We start from the raw sequence: 22,481 nt of genomic DNA, 5'->3' as shown, positions 1-22,481 counted from the left end.
TAGTCTATTTTTTCCTTTACTTTACCTTTTTAAACAAATACCACTAAAATAAACAATATACGATGATCTTATTAGCAAGGAACATGGGAAACACAAAGTAGGTTATTTTTCTAAGTTGGCTCTGGCTTCAGACACGAGAGGCCCTGTCTCATCACAGCCAGGAGATGTGGCCGGACTCACATACCTGAGACACAAGTTTGCCATGCAGTGCACTGCAGCTCTCCTAGCTTCAGGGTCAGGCTGAGCCGAGTCACTCAACTTCATCAAAATCCCGTCCTTGCCGAGCAAGTCTGGGAGGTACTAGAACAAAATAACAGCTAACGTGCATCAGAAAAGGCTTCTTGGAAAATTATTACTCTTTAGGTGGGTGTCATTTTTTTTAACTAATGGGCGGTTAAGTCCCAAAAGACTAGCTGCTAGCTAAATCTTTTAGCAGCTAAATCTTTCAGATGGGCATGCAAAGATGTGCCCTGAAACACCAGTAGCGATCATCACTCTCAGCCCAGGTAGCTGCTGAAGCTCTTCAGTCTTGGGTGCACACTGAAGGATGACGATAACAATAGCGGTTCATGTTTAGCGAGTGCCAAGCACTTTACAAGGACTGTCTCACCTCATCCTCAAAGGATCTACCGTATACATGAAGAAATGAGATTCAGGGTGGTTGAGTAAGGGTCGACCAAGGTCACACATCTCATTAATGACAGGATGGAAACCTGAGCACGAGTCTATTGGTTCAGAGCCTGTGTTCCTAACCTTTGGAAGGAAAGGCAGAACACAGTTTAAACTACCTTTTGACATTTTGAGCCATTGCAGTAAACCAGAGCTGCCAGGGCTTGGAGAATCTCCATGTGTGTCCAGGAACTACACTGCTGAATAGCAGAAATAGTATATGCCAACAGGAAATCCAGGTTTTGTTCATCAACAATCACCTATGAATACAGGAAAAAATATGCATCATCTAACTTGTAAGAAAAAATACTTTTATCTTTTTCAGACATGTATGCTCATCTGAACCAGGCTATGAAAGAAAGGGCACATGTGTCCATCTTTTTGGTGTCAGAAAGATCAGCTTTAAAGGCCTTGAATGTCTGATCAAGACAGGGCCTTCTCCTTGTCCCAGGGCCTTGCTCACTTCCTCCCCTTTACTCCCTCCACTCAAAATAGAGCCTGGCAAAGTCCCTGCAGCTTTTCCTGGAGCCAACCAGATACTGGTAGCTGTAAATACACAGATACGTAAGACTCAAGCCACTGAAATGGCCTTCTCTACATCATAAATGCTCAACAAACACACTATGAATATAAATGCCTGCTAAATAGCTACTATGTCTCACTATGATGTGGAGCATACAATGGGAAGAGACTGCATATACTTGTCATCAAGTTTATAATCGTGTTGGGACAAAGGAGGCTAATCGAAGTATCAATTAATGAATAACTGAGATAAACTGTCATCAAAAGCTAGAAAGTTGATTAAGGGCTGTAGGTACCATCTGTGATCAGGAACTTTTCCAATTGCCAGTGCTACAAAGGTAATACATCTGAGAACAGTAAACCTTCAGAAGCTATGGTACCAGTGTGAAAAATTCTGAACTTGAAAACAGCCTCATTTCATTTAGGACGTCACAGGTAGCAGACACTGCTTACCTATCAGCACTCATCTCCTCTCTCCTTGCTGGCAAGTCACCTCTTGCACATGGGACCTGAGGGTAAATCCTAATTAGCTAAGATACTGGTTCTTTACCAGGGGAAATCTTATTTCCCAAGGAAATGGGAATGTCTGTAGACAGTTTTGACTGTCACAATCAGAGGGATGCTATTGCCTTCTAAGGTAGAAGCCAAGGATGCTGCTAAAATCCTACAATGCACAGGAGAGCCGCCCTACAACTAAGAATCATCCAATCCAAAATGTCAGTAAGTGTCGAGATTGGGAAACCCTGATATAAAAGTTGAGCTGCACAGTGTAATCATCTAGGGAGCTTAAGCCCTGCAGTTGATTCTAATGTACAGTCAAGGTTAACCCCTGGTTTCAGTCACCCATGGTAATACTATTCCCTTGATCAGACCTAGGTCTCCCCAGCCAGATATGAGGGGAGGTCTGATGGAGAATGAGGGGACAACATGCTTCATTCTTTTTTTTTAAATTTTTTTTAATGTTTATTTATTTTTGACAGAGATAGAGACAGAGCATGAAGGCAGAGGGGCAGAGAGAGAGGGAGACACAGAATCTGAAGCAGGCTCCAGGCTCCGAGCTGTCAGCACAAAGCCTGACGCGGGGCTCGAACTCACGGACCGTGAGATCATGACCTGAGCTGAAGTCGGACACTCAACCGACTGAGCCACCCAGGCGCCCCAACATGCCTCATTCTTTTTTTTTTTTAATTTTTTATAACATTTATTTTTGAGACAGAGAGAGACAGAGCATGAATCGGGGAGGGTCAGAGAGAGAGGGAGGCACAGAATCTGAAGCAGGCCCTGGGCTCTGAGCTGTCAGCACAGAGCCCGACGCAGGGCTTGAACTCACAGACTGTGAGATCATGACCCGAGCTGAAATCGGATGCTCAACCGACTGAGCCACCCAGGTGCCCCGACAACATGCCTCATTCTTACAGAGACACAAAATAAATCATTTTTTTGCTTCTGCTGGGGGTTATTTATTTATTTCACATGGAATGCCTGGAATTGAGGCAGCCATCTTGACTAGGAGAGATGCTAGCTGAGGACAGCCCATACACCGATAGCAGAATGGAAAAATGTCAGGAAGTTTCTCATAAAGTGCCCCTGGAGTGCCTCTCTTGGGGGTTGTGGTATGATATAATTTAAAAAAAAATTTGTTTTTAAGCTGTTCTAGGTTGACTTTTCTGTTTCTTGCAGCCAAAAGCAGCCAAAAGGTTACATAGTGCTAATTGTAAATTTTGTGCTAACTACATTCACATCCTCATGTGGCATCTTATGGTAACAGCCTCAATGTCTGAACTGTTCCTAAAAAGATATGAGATTTATTTAGCAAACTGAAAACATTCTGGAGAAAGGAGAGCTACAGCACGGACCTTGTTATAAATAACAAGGGTCTTTCTATCTTTTAAAAAAAAAAAAATTTTTTTTTAATGTTTATTTATTTTTGAGACAGGGAGAGACAGAGCATGAACAGGGGAGGGTCAGAGAGAGAGGGAGACACAGAATCTGAAACAGGCTCCAGGCTCTGAGCTGTCAGCACAGAGCCCGACGCGGGGCTTGAACTCACAGACCGTGAGATTATGACCTGAGCTGAAGCCGGATGCCTAACCGACTGAGCCACCCAGGCGCCCCAAGGGTCTTTCTATCTAGTGTCCTCTTGCTCCCAAGCTACTTATGTTTATGAAGATCAAAAGCGGACCACAAAAATGGGAAAGGGGAAAACATATTGGTAGGAAAGGAGTAGTAGATTGTTTCAACTTATTCTTAGATATATCTTGGTCAAATACATCTTCCATGAAAAATTCTAAGACCTGGGGGACTCAATGATATTGCTTTCTTGAACCAAACAGAAAGGGGTAACTCTAATGGACAAATTTCTAGAATTGCGCAGAATAATTTTTTTGGTCAGAATTATATTTAATATCATCCCTAGTAAGGAAGTGCTTCTTCTAATTTCTCAAAAGATCAGCCCATCGCACCTAGCACAGATGTAGCATTTCAAAGGTACTTATTTAGTTCATGATAAATTCTAAAGTTATGCACATGATTACCTGTAATCTGTTAAGTAAATGGTGGATAAGTTGAGACACTTTGCTGACAAGATGATTCTGATTAAGAGGCACCAGTCGGCAAGCTTGGACAAGAAGAGCACTGACATCCTACCAAAAAAACAAAAAAAACAAAAAACAATGAAAGGTGATATGGCTATTTATTAGTCAAGTAAAGAAGCAACCCCTGCCCCCCAAACACAGCCAAACAGAAAAATGAAAGGCAATGTTCACACTCAAAATGAGGAAAGATGAAATGTGAGGCAGGAAGTAGGAAGAAAATTAAATGATAGCACAGAAGTGGGATGTGCTAAAAAGAAGGAAAAGACACAATATGGTTTTTGTCAGTCTAAAAACTCCAGAGTCTCTACATACGTAGAGAGTGCAATGAAATAGCCAAAGAGAGGCTTCCAGAATATAAAAACACACACCGAAGTTAAAAATACCAAAAAGTAAGCAAACAGACACATGAAAAGATGCTCAACAACACTTACCATCAGGGAAATGCAAACCAAAACTACAATGAGATATCACGTCACACCTGTCAGAATGGTTAAAATAAAAAACACCAGAAACAACAGGTGTTGGCAAGGATATGAAGGAAAAGGAACCCTCGTGCACTGTTGGTGGGAATGCAAACTGGTGCAGCCACTGTGGAAAACAGTATGGAGGCTCTTCAGAAAGTTAAAAATAGAACTACCCTAAGATCCAGCAACTGCACTACTGGGTATTTACCCAAAGGATACAAAAACACTAATTCAAAGGGATACATGCACCCCTATGTTTACAGCAGCGTTATTTACAATAGCCAAAGTATGAAAGCAGCCCATGTCCATCAACAGATGAATGGATAAAGAAGATGTGGTGTATACACACACACACACACACACACACACACACACACACAGTGGAATATTACTCAGCCATAAAAAAGAATGAAATCTTGCCATTTGCAATGACCTGGATGGATGGAGCTACAGAGTATAATGCTAAGCAAAATAATAGAAAGACAAATATCATATGATTTCACTCATCTGTGGAATTGAAGAAACAAAACAAACAAGCAAAGGGGAAAAAAAAGAGAGAGACAAACCAAGAAACAGATTCTTAACTATAGAGAACAGACTAATGGTTACCAGAAGGGAGGTGGGTAGGGAGGGATGGGTGAAACAGGTGATGGGGATTAAGGAGTGTACTTGTTATGATGAGCACTGGGTGATATACGGAATTGTTGAATCACTATATTGTACACCTGAAACTAATACAACACTGTATATTAACATACTGGAATTAATTTTTTTAATTAAAAAATAAAACTCATTCATTCCCATCTTGAAAAAGAAAACAGAAAGCAAGCAAACCATATTTTCAAGGCCACTGGGAAAATCAGCAGTGACACGTGTATAAGTTTAATGTAAAATTAGGTAATTCTAAAAAAAAAAAAAGCGGGGAATCTATTTGCAAATCACACCATTCATTCCTCTATAGACATTTACTGAATTAAAAGTCTGGAGCACCTATTATGTGTTAGATCTTTGGAATCCAAAGGTGAACAAACATATTCCTGAACTTCAAAGAGCTCATTATCTAGAAATACTCACAAAACATTAAAGTGAATTAAATGTTGAAAGAATTAAGTACAAACTCTATGGGGAAATGGTAATTAAGGAGGTCTTACAGAGGTGATTTTTTTTTTTAATTTTTTTTTTCAACGTTTTTTATTTATTTTTGGGACAGAGAGAGACAGAGCATGAATGGGGGAGGGGCAGAGAGAGAGGGAGACACAGAATCGGAAACAGGCTCCAGGCTCTGAGCCATCAGCCCAGAGCCTGACGCGGGGCTCGAACTCACGGGCCGCGAGATCGTGACCTGGCTGAAGTCGGACGCTTAACCGACTGCGCCACCCAGGCGCCCCAGTTACAGAGGTGATTTTTAAGCATAACCTGGAATGATCTGAAGGATGACTTAAAAATCTGCCAGACATACAAAGCAACGAAAGACGCCACAAGCAAAGGGAATGGAGTGTGCAAAACCTGGAACACCAGTAGGTGTGAAACACTAGTAGAAGCTTGTGGAAGAGCAGGTTTTAAATGACTGTACACAGGGCACAAAAGAAGTGATGGGAGACTGGAAAAGCACATATTTTTGACGTAAAAATATCAAATTATACCAATAGAGCAAAAGTTCCCGAGTCCTCCCCGAATTCCACTCCACTCCCTAGTGATACACACTATTCTGTTGTTGTCAACTCTTCCATTTGTTGTTGTGAACGCTTTACATCTATAAATATACACAGTCTGTTAAACACGCTCCTCACCCTATACTGGTGTCACACTGCATGCATGAACTGTTCTGTAACTTGCTCTGATCACTTACAGTATGTAGTGAAGATCATCCCAAATCAGAGCTTTGCTTTCTAGTCAGATTTTTTTCCCACAAAAGAAAAGAGCACTCTAGCAGCAAAGCAAAGAATGGTATGGAGAAGGGCTGGACTGGAGGCAGAAGTTTAAGGAGAGTTCAGGAAAAAGTCATCTTGCCTGAAGGCTTAAGGCACTGGCAATGGAACACAGAAAAGGAGATGAGAAACATTTATGAAATAGAGTCTGAAGAATCCAGAGTGGATAGATCCGGGAGAAGGGAAAGGGAAAGCACCAGTGTTTGTGCCAGTGCGATTTGGCAGACTGTTCATGTTTCCCTGAGTGGGGGGAGGGGACGGGTTGGGGATACAGTGGTCTCTGCCGAGCTAATGTAACTCATTTTTAGGAACTGTCAGGTTTGAGGTGCCTCTGAACACCGTAGGCAGTGGTATGACTGGGTCAAGAGTTCTAGGAGTTCATTAAGTAGTCTCCAAGGCCCGATGTGTGTGAATATTATTATTATTATTCAGAGTCAAAGTACTTCTAAAGAGGAGGCAAAGAGGGAAAAGCTAGCACGGAGGAACAGAAAATGGCAGGGACCATGTGAGACTTAGGCTCCAATTCTAGCGCTGCCGTTCGCCAGCAATATGACACTGGACCTTTATGTGCCTCCGTATTTTTAACAGTAAAACAGACCTAATATTACCGACGTTGTAAGATTCCTAGAACCGTGCGCGGTATATAGTACGTGACGGTCCGAGTTCCATTACTTAGTAAATGGTAACAGTGAATTTTATATACAAAGTGTTTTTGTATGCAGAGAGTGGAGCGGAGGCGAGGGGCGGACCAAATGACACCTGCGGTGTTACCAGAGCAGAAGTCATCAGTGGCGTTTTGAAAGATGCCGAGTTTGCCAAGCACTGCGGGGTCTTCCAGACAGAGGAGGGCAGAGACTGCCACAGTCGGAGGGAGCAAGCATGCCTGGAACTAAGTAATGCGAAGCGGTGCCGAGAGAAGCCAGGAGAGGCCAGGAGAGGCCGGCGGGAGCTGCCAGCCCGGGTCTCTGAGGGTGGGGCCGGGGCGAGCAGGCGTGGCCCGAGTCCTCCCGACCCAGCAGGCCGCCTACCTCCGGGGCCACGCCGCCGACCTCGCCGTAGTTCTCAGAGATGAGCTGGTCGAAGAGCAAGTGGATCTCGGTGCGGGCGGAGCTGCTGTCGTCAGGACGGAGGGCGCAGAGCCTGGCCGATAAGCAGCGGAACCCACTGCCCTGCTCGGGCGGTGGCTCTCGTGGAACGTCTCGCGCCTGCCCGCCCGGCAGCGACTCGGCCACTTGCATCGCCGCCATCTTTCCCACGTAGGACCACAGGGAAATACTTCCGGGGCATTCCCGGCTCCGGGCGCCAGCTCCGGAAATAACTTCTTTAGACCAGAGCTGGCGTTCCTAGACGTTGGGATCTGCTTGCACTGCTGTGCGAATGGGTTTCAGAAACGGCTTGGAGGCTTTACTTGCCGCCTACTTCGCTTAGAGCCCTGACTGAAGTTGAGACTTTATTTGTCCTCCTAGAAAGTTTGTTCCTGGGCATGGCTGACATGCCTATTTAGTACTAGCGTTTCAAATTCGGACTGGAGTTGGGGAGGGGCCGTTGTAGATGGCAATGGCAGAAACTGCTAGGTCTGCGACATCTTGGACTCTTCCCTTTTTTCCCAGGCACAAAACCACCCTGCATAAAGGATATAGTAACCAGTATTCCTTGCAGCTAGCTGTGCATCCTTCTGTGAATCTTGAGGCACTTCACCACACGAGAAAAGTAATTTGGAAGTTCAAACTCAAGCCATGTGAAATATAACCTGCCCGAGGGTGACCTAGTTGAGATTGGACACCCCAAGATTTCCTGTAACCTTAAAAGCAAGAAACTGGAAAAGAAAATAGCGATTTTAAATGCTATAAACAGTTTTTAGCCACCCAAGAAGTGAAGGCATGAAATTTACATTTGGTCATCTCAAGCCTTTTGAGTTATGCAAATGTAAAACAAATTATCATCAATGGTTCTTAGGGAAAACCTTGAAGGCACCTGAATATACATGTTTTATCTTGAGACAAACACTTCTGTTTAGCAATGGCAGTTGGGGGCATGCTTTAGAAGAGCTAGTTTTCTAAAGACTTTGGGCTTTTGGGGGAGGAATATTTTTTGTTTGACTTTAGATTTCATTATGCTTGTATATTATTGTTTATTCTTGAGATGTGTGTATGTGTATGTTATGTATGTGTATTTGTGATGTTCAAGCACTTGCTCAGAGAAGATCAGGAGCTGAGGCCGAGTCACAGATGTCTTAGTCTGAGTTCTTCCAAAACAGAGCCTTAGATGAGGTTGTTATATGAGTGATTTATTCAGGAATGAACAGGGAAGAAAGGGGAATCAATATGCATATGGGCTATTGAATTAACCATTGCAAGGGGTGGTATTTGCTCAATCCTCAAGATTTTCTGAGAAGCTTTATGGAATGCTGTCAGAACCCCCTTCCTGAGGAATGGAAGATGGAAGCATATATCTGCCAGCCTTTGAATTCTGTTGTCAAGCATTGCCCCACCAAGCATCAGTTCTCCAGTGCTTTTCATTTGAGCATGCATCAGTGGGTGGTGGCTCTTGTGGGAGTTTCTAGATGCACAGAGAAGCCCTGAGGCAAAAGTGAGAGGTGGAGGGTACTGGGGTACAGTCCAAGACAAGGCTCTGACAAGAGCCTTAACTTGTGCTAAGCTAGTAGATGCCTGATAGAAGCTGGTTGCTATAGCAATGATTAGACTAAGAATAAGAGTGTAAGGCCAAGAGTATTCAAAGCAGTGCACAAGAGATATCCAATATACTGGGCTAGAAGGATGTGAAACCTGATCATCATCACAGTGGAAGTGGTGTGATAGAGACTGTGGAAAGGATCAGGGTTTGGTGTGGCTCATCTTAGGTTGCAACCTGAGTGGCCCACGCATACTGTTATTCAAGACTGAATGACCCAGATATTGTAAAGTATACTGATACCAGTCTGTTGAGTTCTGATGGAATGTACCCTAGCAGATGGCAATGTGGTTTCTCCAAAGAAATGAACATTCCTACCTTTTGCTGATCACCAACTGAAGAAACATATATCAAGCTTTCAGGAAGGACTTGAAAGCCCACTTCATTGGCTTGTGTTTAGATGATAACCCCCAAACTGTGGAATTCATAGCTTGGCAAAAATCTCTCCCAAGAAAACCTCCTCACATATCCTTATTCCTCCTCACTCTGAATCTTTTTTAATCCTACAGTGGCACTGGGACTTTAAGGGATGCCTAGCATATTCATAGCTATTTCCTTTTGTAAGTTCTGCATAAAGTGGTCTGGAGCCTTACTCTGGAATATCACCTCTTTCATATTTTGGAACTCTGTCAAGACTTCATTTTTATTACTTCATTAGAGTGTGGATCATCCTAACTAAAGTAGGCTTTACCTTGCCCCCTTCTCCTTGTAATTCACATCCTTGTTTATTTCCTTCAAAACCTTTACCATAATGTGTAGTTATTTGTTTACTTGGTTTTATCTGTTTCCTCTTCTAGAATGTGAGCTTTGTGAAAGCACACATCCCATCTGTCTGGTTCACTATTGTTCACTGTCTGCATCATCTATCGCTGTTCATCAATGCTAGCACAGCAACTGCATCAGGGAAGACACTCACCAATACTTGCTGACAGAATTAGTGGATTCACTATTTATTCGGAGCCCCCAATTTGCCATTTGTTACTTGTTGTGAAAATCAAATGGGATCTTTGTGAAAATACTTTGTAAACTATAAAGTTCTATAAATCTTAGCATCCAAATGAGGGAGACACTGTTACTTCCCCCTTTTTACAGATAAGAAAAGTTTAAATGGCTTAAAAAAAGAAAGTATAAAGAGTTTAAATGATTTGTCAAGGGCCACACAGGCAGTAAGTTGGCCAAAATCAGACTACAACCCAGGCCAGTTGTGATTGTGAAGACCAGAGACAAGAAACTATAAGTCTGTTTTTACCCATGTTTTGTAATGGGGAAAACCAGAAGAGAGAGGCTGGTCCTAAGAATTGAGATCAACTAGGATAGGCTAGGAAGGAGGATTGGCCTTGGCTTCTCTTCTAGAATCTTAGAAAATTAGGACTAAGGGCCATCAGCCCATCTATTTGGTAATAATCATAACAATCATAGTCAACATTTATTGAATGTTTTCTGTGTCAGGCACTATGCCAAGCATGCCAAGCACTTTACATGAACTAACTTCTTTTATCCTTGTAGCTCTAGGAAGTATATATTGATAATCAGATCAGAAAACTAAAGCACAGAAAGGTTAGGACACTTGCTGAAGGTCACACAGTTGTGTGGTGGAACTGGGTTTGGAATTCAGAATCAGAGCTCCTAACTACAATGCTATAATGCATAGGCCCTGGAGCTTGAAATGAGATTAGTGATAAGGTCCTGACACTTATCTGCTATATGAGTTTGAGTAAATTACTTAATCTCTCCAAACCTCAGCCCCCTTATATGTAAAATGGTAGTGGTAATAAGCAGTCACAAGGTGGTTGTAAGGATAAATTAGATGATTCTTGTGGAGACTATAACACAGTGGCATACCAAGTCCTGAGCAAATGTTTCCCCCACCTAATCATCACCCCTAACCAAATAACTCAAGCAGTGTGGGTACTTTTAACAATGATGATTTATTGAAAGAAGTGACTCTTTTTCCTTCCCCACCACATGTAATCTCCATCCACAGGTCCCCATTTTCATCTGTCTTCCAGGGCAAGGAGTTCCAGTCACATCTTTGAAGATAGGAAGTGATGAGAAATTATTAGAGAAGGATGACCCTTAAGATAAATCTTCATCTGAAAAATGGACAAAAAAAATTATGCATGAGACCTGCTGTTTTTGTGACCTAGGGTCGCAGACTGCAATTGAGAGGTGACAGTTCCCAGTTCTGGGAATCAACAAGCACCTGAAAAGAGCGAGCAAGGCTAAAAGCATCCCAAGGATTGTGGGTGGATTGGACAAATAGTAACTTCTGAACACAAATGGCTTACTTCTGAAGTTTATGTTGATTCTGTTGTGTTAGTTATTACGTTAGTTAATAAATACAACCTAATTTATAATCAAGACTGAATCATGATAGCTTTCCATTATGCATTTTTTTTTCATTTGATGGCTACTAAAAATATCACATGAGGACCCTGAAATTTTTCCACAGGAAAGGGGTTCTCATGGGCTAATCTGGCAATGTGCATCAGAGGTTTAAAATGAACATACTCTCAGTCAGCGTGGCCAAAATGAACAAATCAGGAGACTATAGATGCTGGTGAGGATGTGGAGAAACGGGAAGCCTCTTGCACTGTTGGTGGGAATGCAAATTGGTGCAGCCACTCTGGAAAACAGTGTGGAGGTTCCTCAAAAAATTAAAAATCGACCTACCCTATGACCCAGCAATAGCACTGCTAGGAATTTACCCAAGGGATACAGGAGTACTGATGCATAGGGGCACTTGTATCCCAATGTTTATAGCAGCACTCTCAACAATAGCCAAATTATGGAAAGAGCCTAAATGTCCTTCAACTGATGAATGGATAAAGAAATTGTGGTTTATATACACAATGGAGTACTATGTGGCAATGAGAAAGAATGAAATATGGCCCTCTGTAGCAACATGGATGGAACTGGAGAGTGTGATGCTAAGTGAAATAAGCCATACAGAGAAAGACAGATATTATATGGTTTCACTCTTATGTGGATCCCAAGAAACTTAACAGAAACCCATGGGGGAGGGGAAGGAAAAAAAAAAAGAGGTTAGAGTGGAAGAGAGCCAAAGCATAAGAGACTGTTAAAAACTGAGAACAAACTGAGGGTTGATGGGGGGTGGGAGGGAGGGGAGGGTGGGTGATGGGTATTGAGGAGGGCACCTTTTGGGATGAGCACTGGGTGTTGTATGGAAACCAATTTGACAATAAACTTCATATATTGAAAAATAAATAAATAAAATGAACATACTCTTGGGCCATAAATTATAATTCTTAGAATTTATCCCAAGGAAGTTAATAAGGGCATGTATACCAATTTAGTATTCATTACAACTGTATTAATAAATAATAAACATATCAAGTGTGTATTAATGAACTTTTTTATAAGGCTGTTAAAGGTATAACAGCCTTATGCCTGTTGATGATGGTATAGAAACATTGGTATTATTAAAAGTTGTATTAGAAAATAGCTATTTTCTAAGTGAAATAATTAAGAAATCAAAATAGACACAAATTATCTCATTTCTATATATATATAATATATACATATATTAATATATATAACATGCACATATATATATAATATATATGTATGTATATTATGTATTTGCATGTGTGTGTTTAAAATATGCACCAAAGTATTAAGCAGATATCATTTGGGGATGGGGCATAATGTGACTGATTTTAATGTTCTTTTTGTTCAAATAAATAGTTTGATTTCTCTTCTGGATATATTGGGTAATGAAATTATTTTAAAGGTTTGGAAGCTACCATCCTGTGATGGATGCTTCTTTTTCTTGAGAAGGGTGTAAAGAGGGAGAGGCCACAGAATGATAGTCTTCTGTTCCACCCAGCTCTGGAAAGTCCCACCAGAGCCAGCCTCCTTAGGTTGGGCAAGGTTTGAGGAAGCAGGGAAGGGCCTGATGTTTTCACCTGTCCTTAGGCTGGAACACAGACGTGGCCACATCCATTGCTGGCACAGCGTTCATCTGGATCACAATCCCAGTCACCACTGCATTCCTCAATGCAGCTACCTATGTTAGAACAGACCACCTTGTTTTAAGCCCAGGTATCAGAGAGGACAGCCCTTGACTGAAGCGGCTAGTTCCACTTTCTTCTTTCAATTCAATAAATATGGAATTTTTAAATAATTACAGAATAATACTCTTTAACATCTTATATATTTCAGTTAAAGACAATACATTCACATAATCACAATAAAGTAAGGCCTACTTTAAAGAAGAGAATCATTGTATTTGCAGAAGGGAAGTGCAAAGAAGCCCACTCAAATGTCCTCACTTCCCTACTTTGCAGGGAAAAGGGCAGAAAAGAGGAGACTCACATTAAGCAAATGCCATCCAGGGTGCCTTGCTGTCACCCTGCGCAGTGAATCTGATTAACCTCATTTAATAAGTGTGGTGACTGGTGTGCACAGAGGTGAATTGCCCACCTCTGTAGGTACAGAAATGGAATTGAACCTAGACCAGCCTGGCCCCTAGGCCAAGCTCCCTCTTCCGTCCCACATAGTGAAACAGACTCTGAGATGAAGTGCACATTGCCAAATGTCAAGGAGTCACTCCTGACCTGAGTGGAGGCCCCCTAGGTTCCCAGAGCCTCACAGTTAGTCTTTGAGAACCAATGAAATAGGTCCAAGAAGCCAGTTAAGACCCCACAGGAACTTCTAGCTAAATGTACGCAGAGCTCTGGACGAATGTGTGCTGTGCTTTTGCTTCTACTCAGGGGTTTCTCTACCTGATTCTGTGTCTGGACTTCTCTGGGCTCTTGTTTCCTCATATGTAAAATGGAGCTCTTAGATCTAGCAGGGGAAATGAAGTTCATTCTCCAGTGTCAAGTCTGATCAACAGAGATGACTACCTAATGCTGCGTTGAGAAGGCTGGGGCATCTTGTCCAGGCTCAACAGGAAAAGAATCCTGTGATGACTAGCAATGTTTAAGAGTATAAGAAGGGAGCCTGGTGGGATGTCTATAATATACTTGCAGACCTCAGAGAAAGTCAGTACGATCCCTCCCTGCTTCTGTTTGCTGTTGTTGATATATGGTGAGATGGTTGAAGACTTTGCCCCACTCCTTAAATCTGTTGATCTTTGCTATGTATGAAGCATAGAGCTAAGTTATTCAGAAAATATAAAGATTTAAGGGGTGCCTGGGTGGCTCAGTGGGTTGGTTGAGCATCCAACTTTGGCTCAGGTCATGATCTCGTGGTTTGAGTTTGGGCCCTGCGTTGGGCTCTGTGCTGACAGCTCAGAGCCTGGAACCTGTTTCAGATTCTGTGTCTCCCTCTTTCTCTGCTTCTCCCCACCTCATGCTCCCTCTCTCTCTCTCTCTCTCTCTCTCTCTCTGTCTCTCTCTCAAAAATAAATAAACATTAAAAAAAACAGTTAAAAGAAAAGATGTCAGGTAGAGTCACTATCTTAAAGCAGCTTAGAATCTAACAACAGAGATAAGACTTGTGTTTAAAGCACTAACAACAGGGTGCCTGGGTGGCTCAGTCAGTTAAGTGCCCAACTTTGGTTCATGGGTTCGAGCCCCACATCGGGCTGTGCTGTCAGCACAGAGCCTACTTTGGATCCCCTGTCCCTCTCTCTCTCTGCCCCTCCCCACTCTCTTTCTCTCAAAAATAAGCAAACATTAAAATATTTTTAAAAAACGAAGTACTAAAAACAAAGCAGTATATGACAGGTGTCCTGGGAGAGGTATATCCAAAGGAAAAGGGGCTCAGAGGAGGGAGAACATTATTTCCAGTTAGATTAGCCACAAAAGGTGAGTCTTGAAGTACAGGAATCTTTTTAAGGCAGACTTGATGGGGCGGGGGTGGGGGGGGCGGTGGTGGTGTTAGAGTCTTGTGAGAAGAGAAAAGAATTACTAGCAAAAGTTCACAAGGGGAAATGCAGGCATGTGAGGCATCCAGGGCACAAAGTTTAAGGACTTTGCACTTGCACAACCTGAGAGTGAACGTCTCCTTCAATATTGCACTCTAGGCGTCTCCTCTCCTCACTTCTCGGCCTGGAATGCAAGGAATACAGGAGGACTGGCAAATGTGAGGCTGGAGAAGTACACGGGAGCAGCTGGGAGTCAAGCAGGACAAACAGCCAGGGGATAAAGTTGCTGGGGTCAGATCTTGAGGACCTGATGAGTTTGGATTCCATTTGGTAGGCCAAGGAGGGATATGACTGCAGTTTGCTTACAAAGATTATTCTGGTGTGAGGGCATAGAATGGACCAGGATTCAGTGAGCAAGCAAACCTCAGAGGGGAAAGAGGGTCAGGGGGTGCAGTCAGGAAACTTGGGCACTGGCCCAAGCATGGGGTAGTCAGGGCTGGAAGTGCTGTGTGGCAATGGGGAGGGGAAAGGAAGGAACACATGCAAGAAACAATTTCAAAGAATGGACAGTATTTGGCAACTGGTTTAATGGAGGGGGGAGGAGGACAGCAAAGAAGAGAGGGGAGTAAGCGAGAACCCAGGAATATTTAGGGAGAAGCAGGAGCTACAGTGAAGAGAATCCAAGAGAGAAGAAAGTTTGCGGATTGGCAGGGCAGCAAACCATGTCAGATGCAGAGGTTACAGGCTTTTACTGCCGAGGAGCGTCAAGAGATTTGCCAGCAGATCCTGGGAGCAAAGTTTCTGGAGACTGATGAGGACAGAAAGGGTGACAGTCAGTCTTCAGGGTGTGAAGGAATGAGTCGTGGGGAAGTAGGGGCAGAGAGTTAAGATGGCTCCTTTGAGAATGTTGGTGGTAAAGGGAAAAGTAGAGATCGAGATGATTTGTGTGTAATGTGACTAAGACAATGTGTTCTCTAGTGATCTGATTTATTTGTTGCAAAAGGCCAAGAAACCCATGGGGAGAGAGATGCTGGGGGAGATGGAAGAGATGATGGGGCAGCAAAAAGGGAAGAGTGGAGAGTCCGGATGAAGGGATGACCCGAGGAAAGGAGGGGGAAGGGTGGAAGCAGAGGGAGAGAGGTTTATGCGGTCAAGATGGCTCCTTGACTAGAACATCTTTCCTTTTCTCCTTTCTTCCCTCCTCCCCCTGCACACACCGGTCCCTGCTGGCCCACTTTCCAGCTCCCTCATTCAGAGAACAGGGCTGTCTTCTGCCTGGACTCACCCAACAATTTCAGTGGCCTCACCGCAGCCTGGAGCTCCTGCACCTCCAAGCTGAGGGTGATGAGCATCACCAGGAGGAGGAAGCCCCCCACCTTCATGTTGCTGTAGAAAGTCTTTGGCAGAAAGGCAGCGAGGCAGAGAATGGCTGAAATTTATACTCTTCCACCCCCACCCCCGAATTAGAATGCAAGGTCAGGGGTGGGACTAGGGAGGTGAGAGCCTTAAGCCCTGCCCAGAAACTACTTCTGAAGAACTCACACCAGTAGGTATCCTGGGTAACTCCTCCTTGTTGCCTAGGCAAGTCTCTGACCCAAAGGAACACCCTCCTCTGGCAGACAAGAGTCTCCTGAAGCAGGTAAGCTATGAGTGACAGAGAAAGGGGTGGAGTGGGATGGGGGGTGGGCCCTGGCCTTTATTATGTACTTTATCCACTCATTCCTTCTTTTTTTTAAACACAAAGAAACATCTCCTCTGGGCCAGACACATGCCAGGCATGGAATACATCCCTGTAGAAATCACAATCTAGGAACTGGGTGTTAGCAAGGGTGCAACCCCTTCTTTGACATCTCCCCTGTCTGCTCTGGGCCTAGGGCCTTTGGTATTGAGGACAGGGAGAGTCAGAAGAACCAGCAGGGGTGCTCCTAGGTCACCTGCTGGTGGGAAGGAGGCCACCTTAGTCTCCTGGCTTGGTCTGATTTAGGCACTTGTGGTGGTCTTTGCTGACACGATATATGTCGTTCTCTTGGTGTAGAGTTTCACTTCATCTTGTCCACTTTCTTTTCCGAGAACCCTAGCTCTCAATATATGTGTTAGGCTCTTCCAGGATGTCTCTCATCAGACAGCACTGCGGTGGGATTGGGGGATGCCAGGTAGCTGCAGTAACCAACCAGGTGGGGAGTGAGAATTCATTTTCCCCTTCTTGTAAGCACTCCTCAACTAGATAAGTGATTTTCTGAAATCTGTACTCCCCTCAGCTTTTTGTTGGAATATGTCCTCCTTCCCTCCCCAGTGGCAGTAGGCGAAGGCAGAGGTGTGTGTAACTTCTGGCCATGAACATCGTGTCCCATAAGATGTCTTACTTAACATGGGATAAGGATGACTCAGCTGCTTGGGTATGGCAGGACCAGTTTGCAGATTCTTATGACTTTAGCAATATGGGTGACTTCTCTTTAGAGAGTAGTAGAGTCCTTGTCATTTCACCAGGGGCCTGGGTTCTAATTCTAGGGCTACAGGAAGAGACCCTCCCTACCTTGCTTTCATTTCTCACAGTTTCTGAAATGCCACCAGGGAGAGGTCCTTTGGACAAACAACTGACCTCATAAATTGCTAGTACTCCTGGGTAGGTTAGGGGGTGCATGAATAACTATAGGTTATTCATGAAACAATTCTGCAAAACTGCCTCAACACAACCCTGCCTATCCCAAAGCTGAGGCTGGTTGGTGTCCAATTTCTGAAACAGAGTCAGAGCCAGAAAGAAACCTTAAAGAGGCCCTAAACACTGAACAAATGATAGAGATGTTCTCTATATGTAACCGCAAATTTTAAGAAAGTGCTTAACCATGAAATAAAAACATATTTTGAAATAATTTTGAAATTTCAATAAACCTCAAAGGTGTGTTGAAATTAAACTTGTTTCTTTTTAGATGTCCTCTTTTCTGATTTTATTATGGGTGCCCTGTTTTGCTGGTGCTCCAAGAACCTGCTTTGTTTGTCCTTTGGGCTACTCCAAACTGAGTGGGGCCTTCAGAGCCTTGGCAGTGGGGCCCTAGCCTGCCTCCCTGCCTCCTGTCTTCCTCCTCACCCTCAGGCACTATGGGATGCTCTGGCTGCTGCTCCTTGCCAGGTACTTCATGCTCAGTTCAAGCTGTTCCTTGAACTTGGAACACCATTTCCCTTTCTTTCTCTACCACATCTCACAAGGCTTAGCACAAATGTCACTGCCAAAACTTTCCTCAATCCCCACCCTTGGGAGAGGTAACGTTGTCTGTATACTTGTCTGGTCATAGCACTTAGCACACTGTGTTGCAATTATTATTATTTTTACATTTCTCTCCTGTGAATATCCTGATGGCTAGGGTGGGAGAGTGTTCTTCTTTATCTCTTGTCTTCTGTGCTTCAATGATAAGTATTTATTGTGCTCAATAACTATTAAGTGAACCCACAGTAGAGACAGTGATAAATGAATGGGAATTTTGGCTAATGGGTGGGGACAGAGAGAAGGGCAGGAGAGTGGGGACATGGGGTTGAGATTGGGTGTGAACAGGACCCATAGGGTGTCCTTTATTTGCCAAATTGGAAGCCCCATAAGGGCACTAATGACAGGAAGGACACGGCTTTGGAGCTGGATAAACTTCTGTTTGAATCCCTCCATGTGGTCACTTCCTGGGGATGTGAGTGGGCCAGTACTAACATTAGTATATTAAAAAATCTCATTCAGGTTTTAGGAAAATCCTTGTTGATCTCTGACTATGTACCACACCCTGTGCTAAATGCTGGGGATGTGGCATGAACAAGGTGGGCTTGCCCTTAGAAAGGAGGAAGTAAACATTCTATGGCACCCCTACTGGTCTGAGACAAAGAAAATATTCCGTTCATACAAACAAACTTTAAGCAAATGTCATCTGCCCCCCCCCATCACCCTGGGCCCACCAAGGGGAGTTCCATTTGCATTTAAACTTGATTGTACTCCTAATCTGCCCCCCCCGCCCAAATCGGCAACCTTCAAAGTGTTCCCAGTTGTAGATCTTGCTGTTTCTCAAACCATATGTTGGAGGGAATGTGACCATTCTGGAACCCTAAATTTAAGTTCAATCCAGAAAGTATTAGATTTTCTCAATCTCAAATTTGGAATGCTGCAGGAGAGAATTTGATTGTCAAATGCTCCCTGCCCCCCACCCTATAATACAAAGCTGCTGAGGTGTGTGTGTGTGTATGTGTGTGTGTGTGTGTGTGTGTGTGTGTGTCAGAGAGAGAGAGAGAGAGAGAGAGAGAGAGAGAGAGAGAGAGAGAGGTGGGGGTGGCATTCAGGGAGCGATTGTAATTAGGAAGACATCCCGTATGGTTTCCAATACAGACAGGCATTATTATTGCCATTTTACAGACGAGAAAACAAAATCACAGAGAGGTTTAGTAACAAACCCAAAATAATATGGCAGAACTAGGATCAAACCTCAAAGGCTGCTCTTAACTGGTGCACATTCCTGTCAGGCTAGGTCCAAGTTCTTGACTTCTCTCTGAGACACAGGTAAATGGGCTTTTAAGGACACAGCAACAGGCATGGTGTTACCATTTCATCAGCAGAACACAATTGCTTTGTGCTAAGCTGCTTGCTATGGAGGACTCTGATGCCCAACCAGGTTAAAGGTAGGGCTCATCCACCTAAAACTGTAACTTTGGCTTTAAAAGAGCTGAGGAAGAGCAATATGGCCCTTATTTCTGGCTGTTCACAAAGGCCAACGCGAGTATAGCCCAGTGCATGAGAGTGAGGACTCTGGGGTGCAACAGATCTGGTTTGTATCTGGCTCCACTACTTGGTAGCTGTGTAAACTTGGGGAAATTAATTTCCCTTTCTGAGCCTCACTTCCTCATCTGCAAAGCAGGCATTATAATTCCTACCTCAATGGCCTGTTGGGCAGATTAAATGAACATATATGTACACACATCTATTCCTGGCAGAGTCCTCAAAACTGGCAGCTACTATCATTATTAATTTCTATGAAAGGAAATGTATGCCTTTCTATTCCCTAGAACAGGGCACTTATACACAGTCCATGCAAAAATGTATCAGTTCATTAAGGAAATATCACAAAAGAAAGGGAAATCAGAATCTGCCCATATTCTACTATGCTGCAAAATATAAGCTGAACCATGAAGAGACTTCTAGGGCTTAAGTAGGTATTACTGTTGGCTCAACAACTGTATGTGGGTTCATGATGCCCATCTAGAGGTCAGGAAACTTAGCATGTGACCAAGTTTTGCCTAAACAGACATTTGCCAGAGGAGGATCAACGAAGTCACAATCTTACATCATTTCTCTACAAGGTAGTAAAGAGGATAGCCATTGTCTACAAGGGGCTATCCCCATCCTAAGAGTCCCCCCTCCAAATGAGAGCCTTTGCTTACAAAGAGCCCATGGTCAGCAATGAAGAGTGAACACCCAGCTGCTCCAAATACCAGCTCTGCTGCTCCCTATGCTCTGAAATTAGAGCGTGGGACCAAGGTTGAGGATAACATCTGGTCTCCAGGAGAATGTTAAGCATGTCCCTTCCCACATAGACCTCTCTGTGCTGTGCCAAATCTAGATCGTGCAACAGGCAAGAGTCTGAGTTCAGGAGCCGGATCACCTGGGTCAGATCCTGACTCCCACTCAGTAGCGGTGTGACCATGGACAAGTTACCAAACCCCTGTGAGGCTCGGTTTCCTCCCCTGTAAAATGAGCATGAGAATAGTACCTGCCCCCATGGTGACAGGTGAGAATTTGGTGAGATTTATGTCCATAATTCAGCACAATGTCTGGAAGACAGCAAGCACCCAATAAAGGTTGCTGTTTTCAGGATCAGTGGTGGTATTATTTAAAAAGGAATTCTTGGGACGTCTGGGTGGCTCAGTCAGTCGAGCGTTCGACTTGGGCTCAGGTCATGATCTCATGATTCGTGGGTTCCAGCCCCTCATCGGGCTCTGTGCTGACAGCTCAGAGCCTGGAGCCTGCTTGGGATTCTGTGTCTCCCTCTCTCTCTGCTCCTCCCCCACTCATAAGCTGTCTCTCTCTCTCTCTCTCTCTCTCTCTCTCTCTCTCTCTCAAAAATAAAAATAAACATTAAGAAAAATTTTTAAAGGAATTCTTGGAGCACCTGGGTGGCTCAGTTGGTTAAGTGTCAGACTCTTGGTTTCAGCTCCAGTCATTGTCTCATGTTTTTGTAACTTTGAGCCCCATTTTGGGCTCCATGCTGTCAGTACAGAGCCTGCACGGGATTTTCTGTTTCCCTCTCTCTCTGCCCCTCTCCTGCTCACTGCTGTCTCTGTCTCAAAATATATAAATAAACATAAAAGAAAATAAAAAGGAATTATTGCTCACAACTAAGTGCACCCAGGTTTAAGCCTCAGAGTCATGACTGTGTGATGTTGGATAAGTCATGCTGTCTTTACAGGACACTGGTTTCCTCATCTCTAATGATTGCTGCTAGGGTGGGAAGCCCACAAGTCCCCCCTCCTCCACCTTTTTTGAAACCCCACGGATGCGAGCACTTCTCCTTTACACAGACATGGGCTCATGCTTCTCCTTTACATGAAGTGAATTCTGTATCACTGAGCGCCAGTGATACAGCAGTGAATGCAGGAATAGAGGAGGACCATGGGAAGGGAGGGGAGTGCAGGTGGAGGGCTGAGCACAGGCAGAGATGGCATGAGATGCCACCCTATGCTTCCTCTTCAGATGCAACGTCTTATGCCCCTGCCTTCCCCATTCTCTCTCCTTCCTTCTCATCTTTGCACACACATCCTTCTACCTAGTTCCTTACACTGACTCTAGCAAGCAGCAGCTGACTGGACTTGCCAATCTCCTTGAGAGTCTGAGAGTGAGAGTCTGCACTCTGTGCTGAGAGTGGGGGGGGGCAGCAAGGAGGAGGACACCCCCATGCCACGCTGCTGTGTGGAGTCTCCTGTGATGACCAGGCAGATGGGCAGAGATGAGCCAAGGTTTACACCCTTCCTCCCACTGAGCTGGGCTGGGGTGTGGAACCTGGTCAAGTCACAAGTATTTGGAAGCTTAAGCCCTGATGGGCAGTTGACCTTTCTGGATTAGAGAGATCCGTGTTTAATATTGAGTAATGGTGTATCTTCACATAAGCTCTCCAAGCCCAAGTGAAATAGTTTCTTCCGTCTAATAATCAAGACTGCCTAAAGAACAGAGGGCACTTTGAATGGCAGAGGGAAATGGGGTGGGGCGAAAGGGAATCAGCATTTATTAAGCACCTCTACTACCAGATTTTACCTCTACTACATAGAAAAATTGGATATTATATATATATATATATATATATATATATATATATACACACACTTTAAATAGTATATATAATTGAGGTTTTTTTAATTAAAAAATTTAATTAATATTTTTTTACAGAAAGAGAGAGTGTGAGGGAGGAGGGTCAGAGAGAGAGAGAGAGAGAGAGAGAGAGAGAAAGAGAGAGAGAATCCCAAGCAGACTCCATTTCCAGTGCAGAGCCCAGCATGGGTCTTGATCCCATGAATGGTGAGATCATGACCTGAGCTGAAATCAAGAGTTGGACACTTAACGGACTGAGCCACCCAGGTGTCCCATAAATTGATCTTTAAAATAACATATATATAGTGTGTATATATATATATATATATATATATATATATATATATATATACACACACTATCTCCACCCCCTTTAAAAATAAAAAGTACTCTCAAACGTTATCTCCATTACACACATGAAAAGAAGTTACTCCCCAGTAACTTCCTGCT

General features: G+C 43.7%; 1 protein-coding gene and 1 long non-coding RNA gene across 5 annotated transcripts in view; both read right to left on the bottom strand.

Moving 5' to 3' along the window:
- HEATR6 (HEAT repeat containing 6) overlaps positions 1-7,609 on the bottom strand; it is a 34,814-nt gene extending 27,205 nt beyond the window's left edge. The window contains exons 1-4 of one of the 4 annotated variants that reach the window (XM_042915192.1): positions 7,206-7,609; positions 3,726-3,833; positions 789-929; positions 185-300 (exon numbers count right to left, since the gene is read on the bottom strand). In XM_042915192.1, the coding sequence (XP_042771126.1) occupies positions 185-300; positions 789-929; positions 3,726-3,833; positions 7,206-7,424 (584 nt within the window). In that variant the 5' untranslated portion in view covers positions 7,425-7,609. Of the gene's footprint in view, positions 1-184; positions 301-788; positions 930-3,725; positions 3,834-6,936; positions 7,131-7,205 lie in introns of those variants that run through there. The other 3 variants (XM_042915193.1, XM_042915194.1, XM_042915195.1) reach the window with 3 other exon arrangements.
- Positions 7,610-10,878: 3,269 nt separating this feature from the next.
- On the bottom strand, positions 10,879-16,122 carry LOC122206217. The gene is made up of 3 exons (XR_006196387.1): positions 15,990-16,122; positions 12,798-12,898; positions 10,879-10,961 (listed from the first exon to the last, which is right to left on the bottom strand). It is a non-coding gene; the product is annotated as an uncharacterized LOC122206217 (long non-coding RNA).
- Between the last annotated feature and the right edge of the window lie 6,359 nt (positions 16,123-22,481).

Source organism: Panthera leo, chromosome E1 (assembly GCF_018350215.1).
Source record: "Panthera leo isolate Ple1 chromosome E1, P.leo_Ple1_pat1.1, whole genome shotgun sequence".
NCBI lineage: Eukaryota > Metazoa > Chordata > Mammalia > Carnivora > Felidae > Panthera > Panthera leo.
The sequence above is the reverse complement of the archived record's forward strand: the minus strand, read 5'-3'. Positions and strand labels throughout refer to the sequence as shown.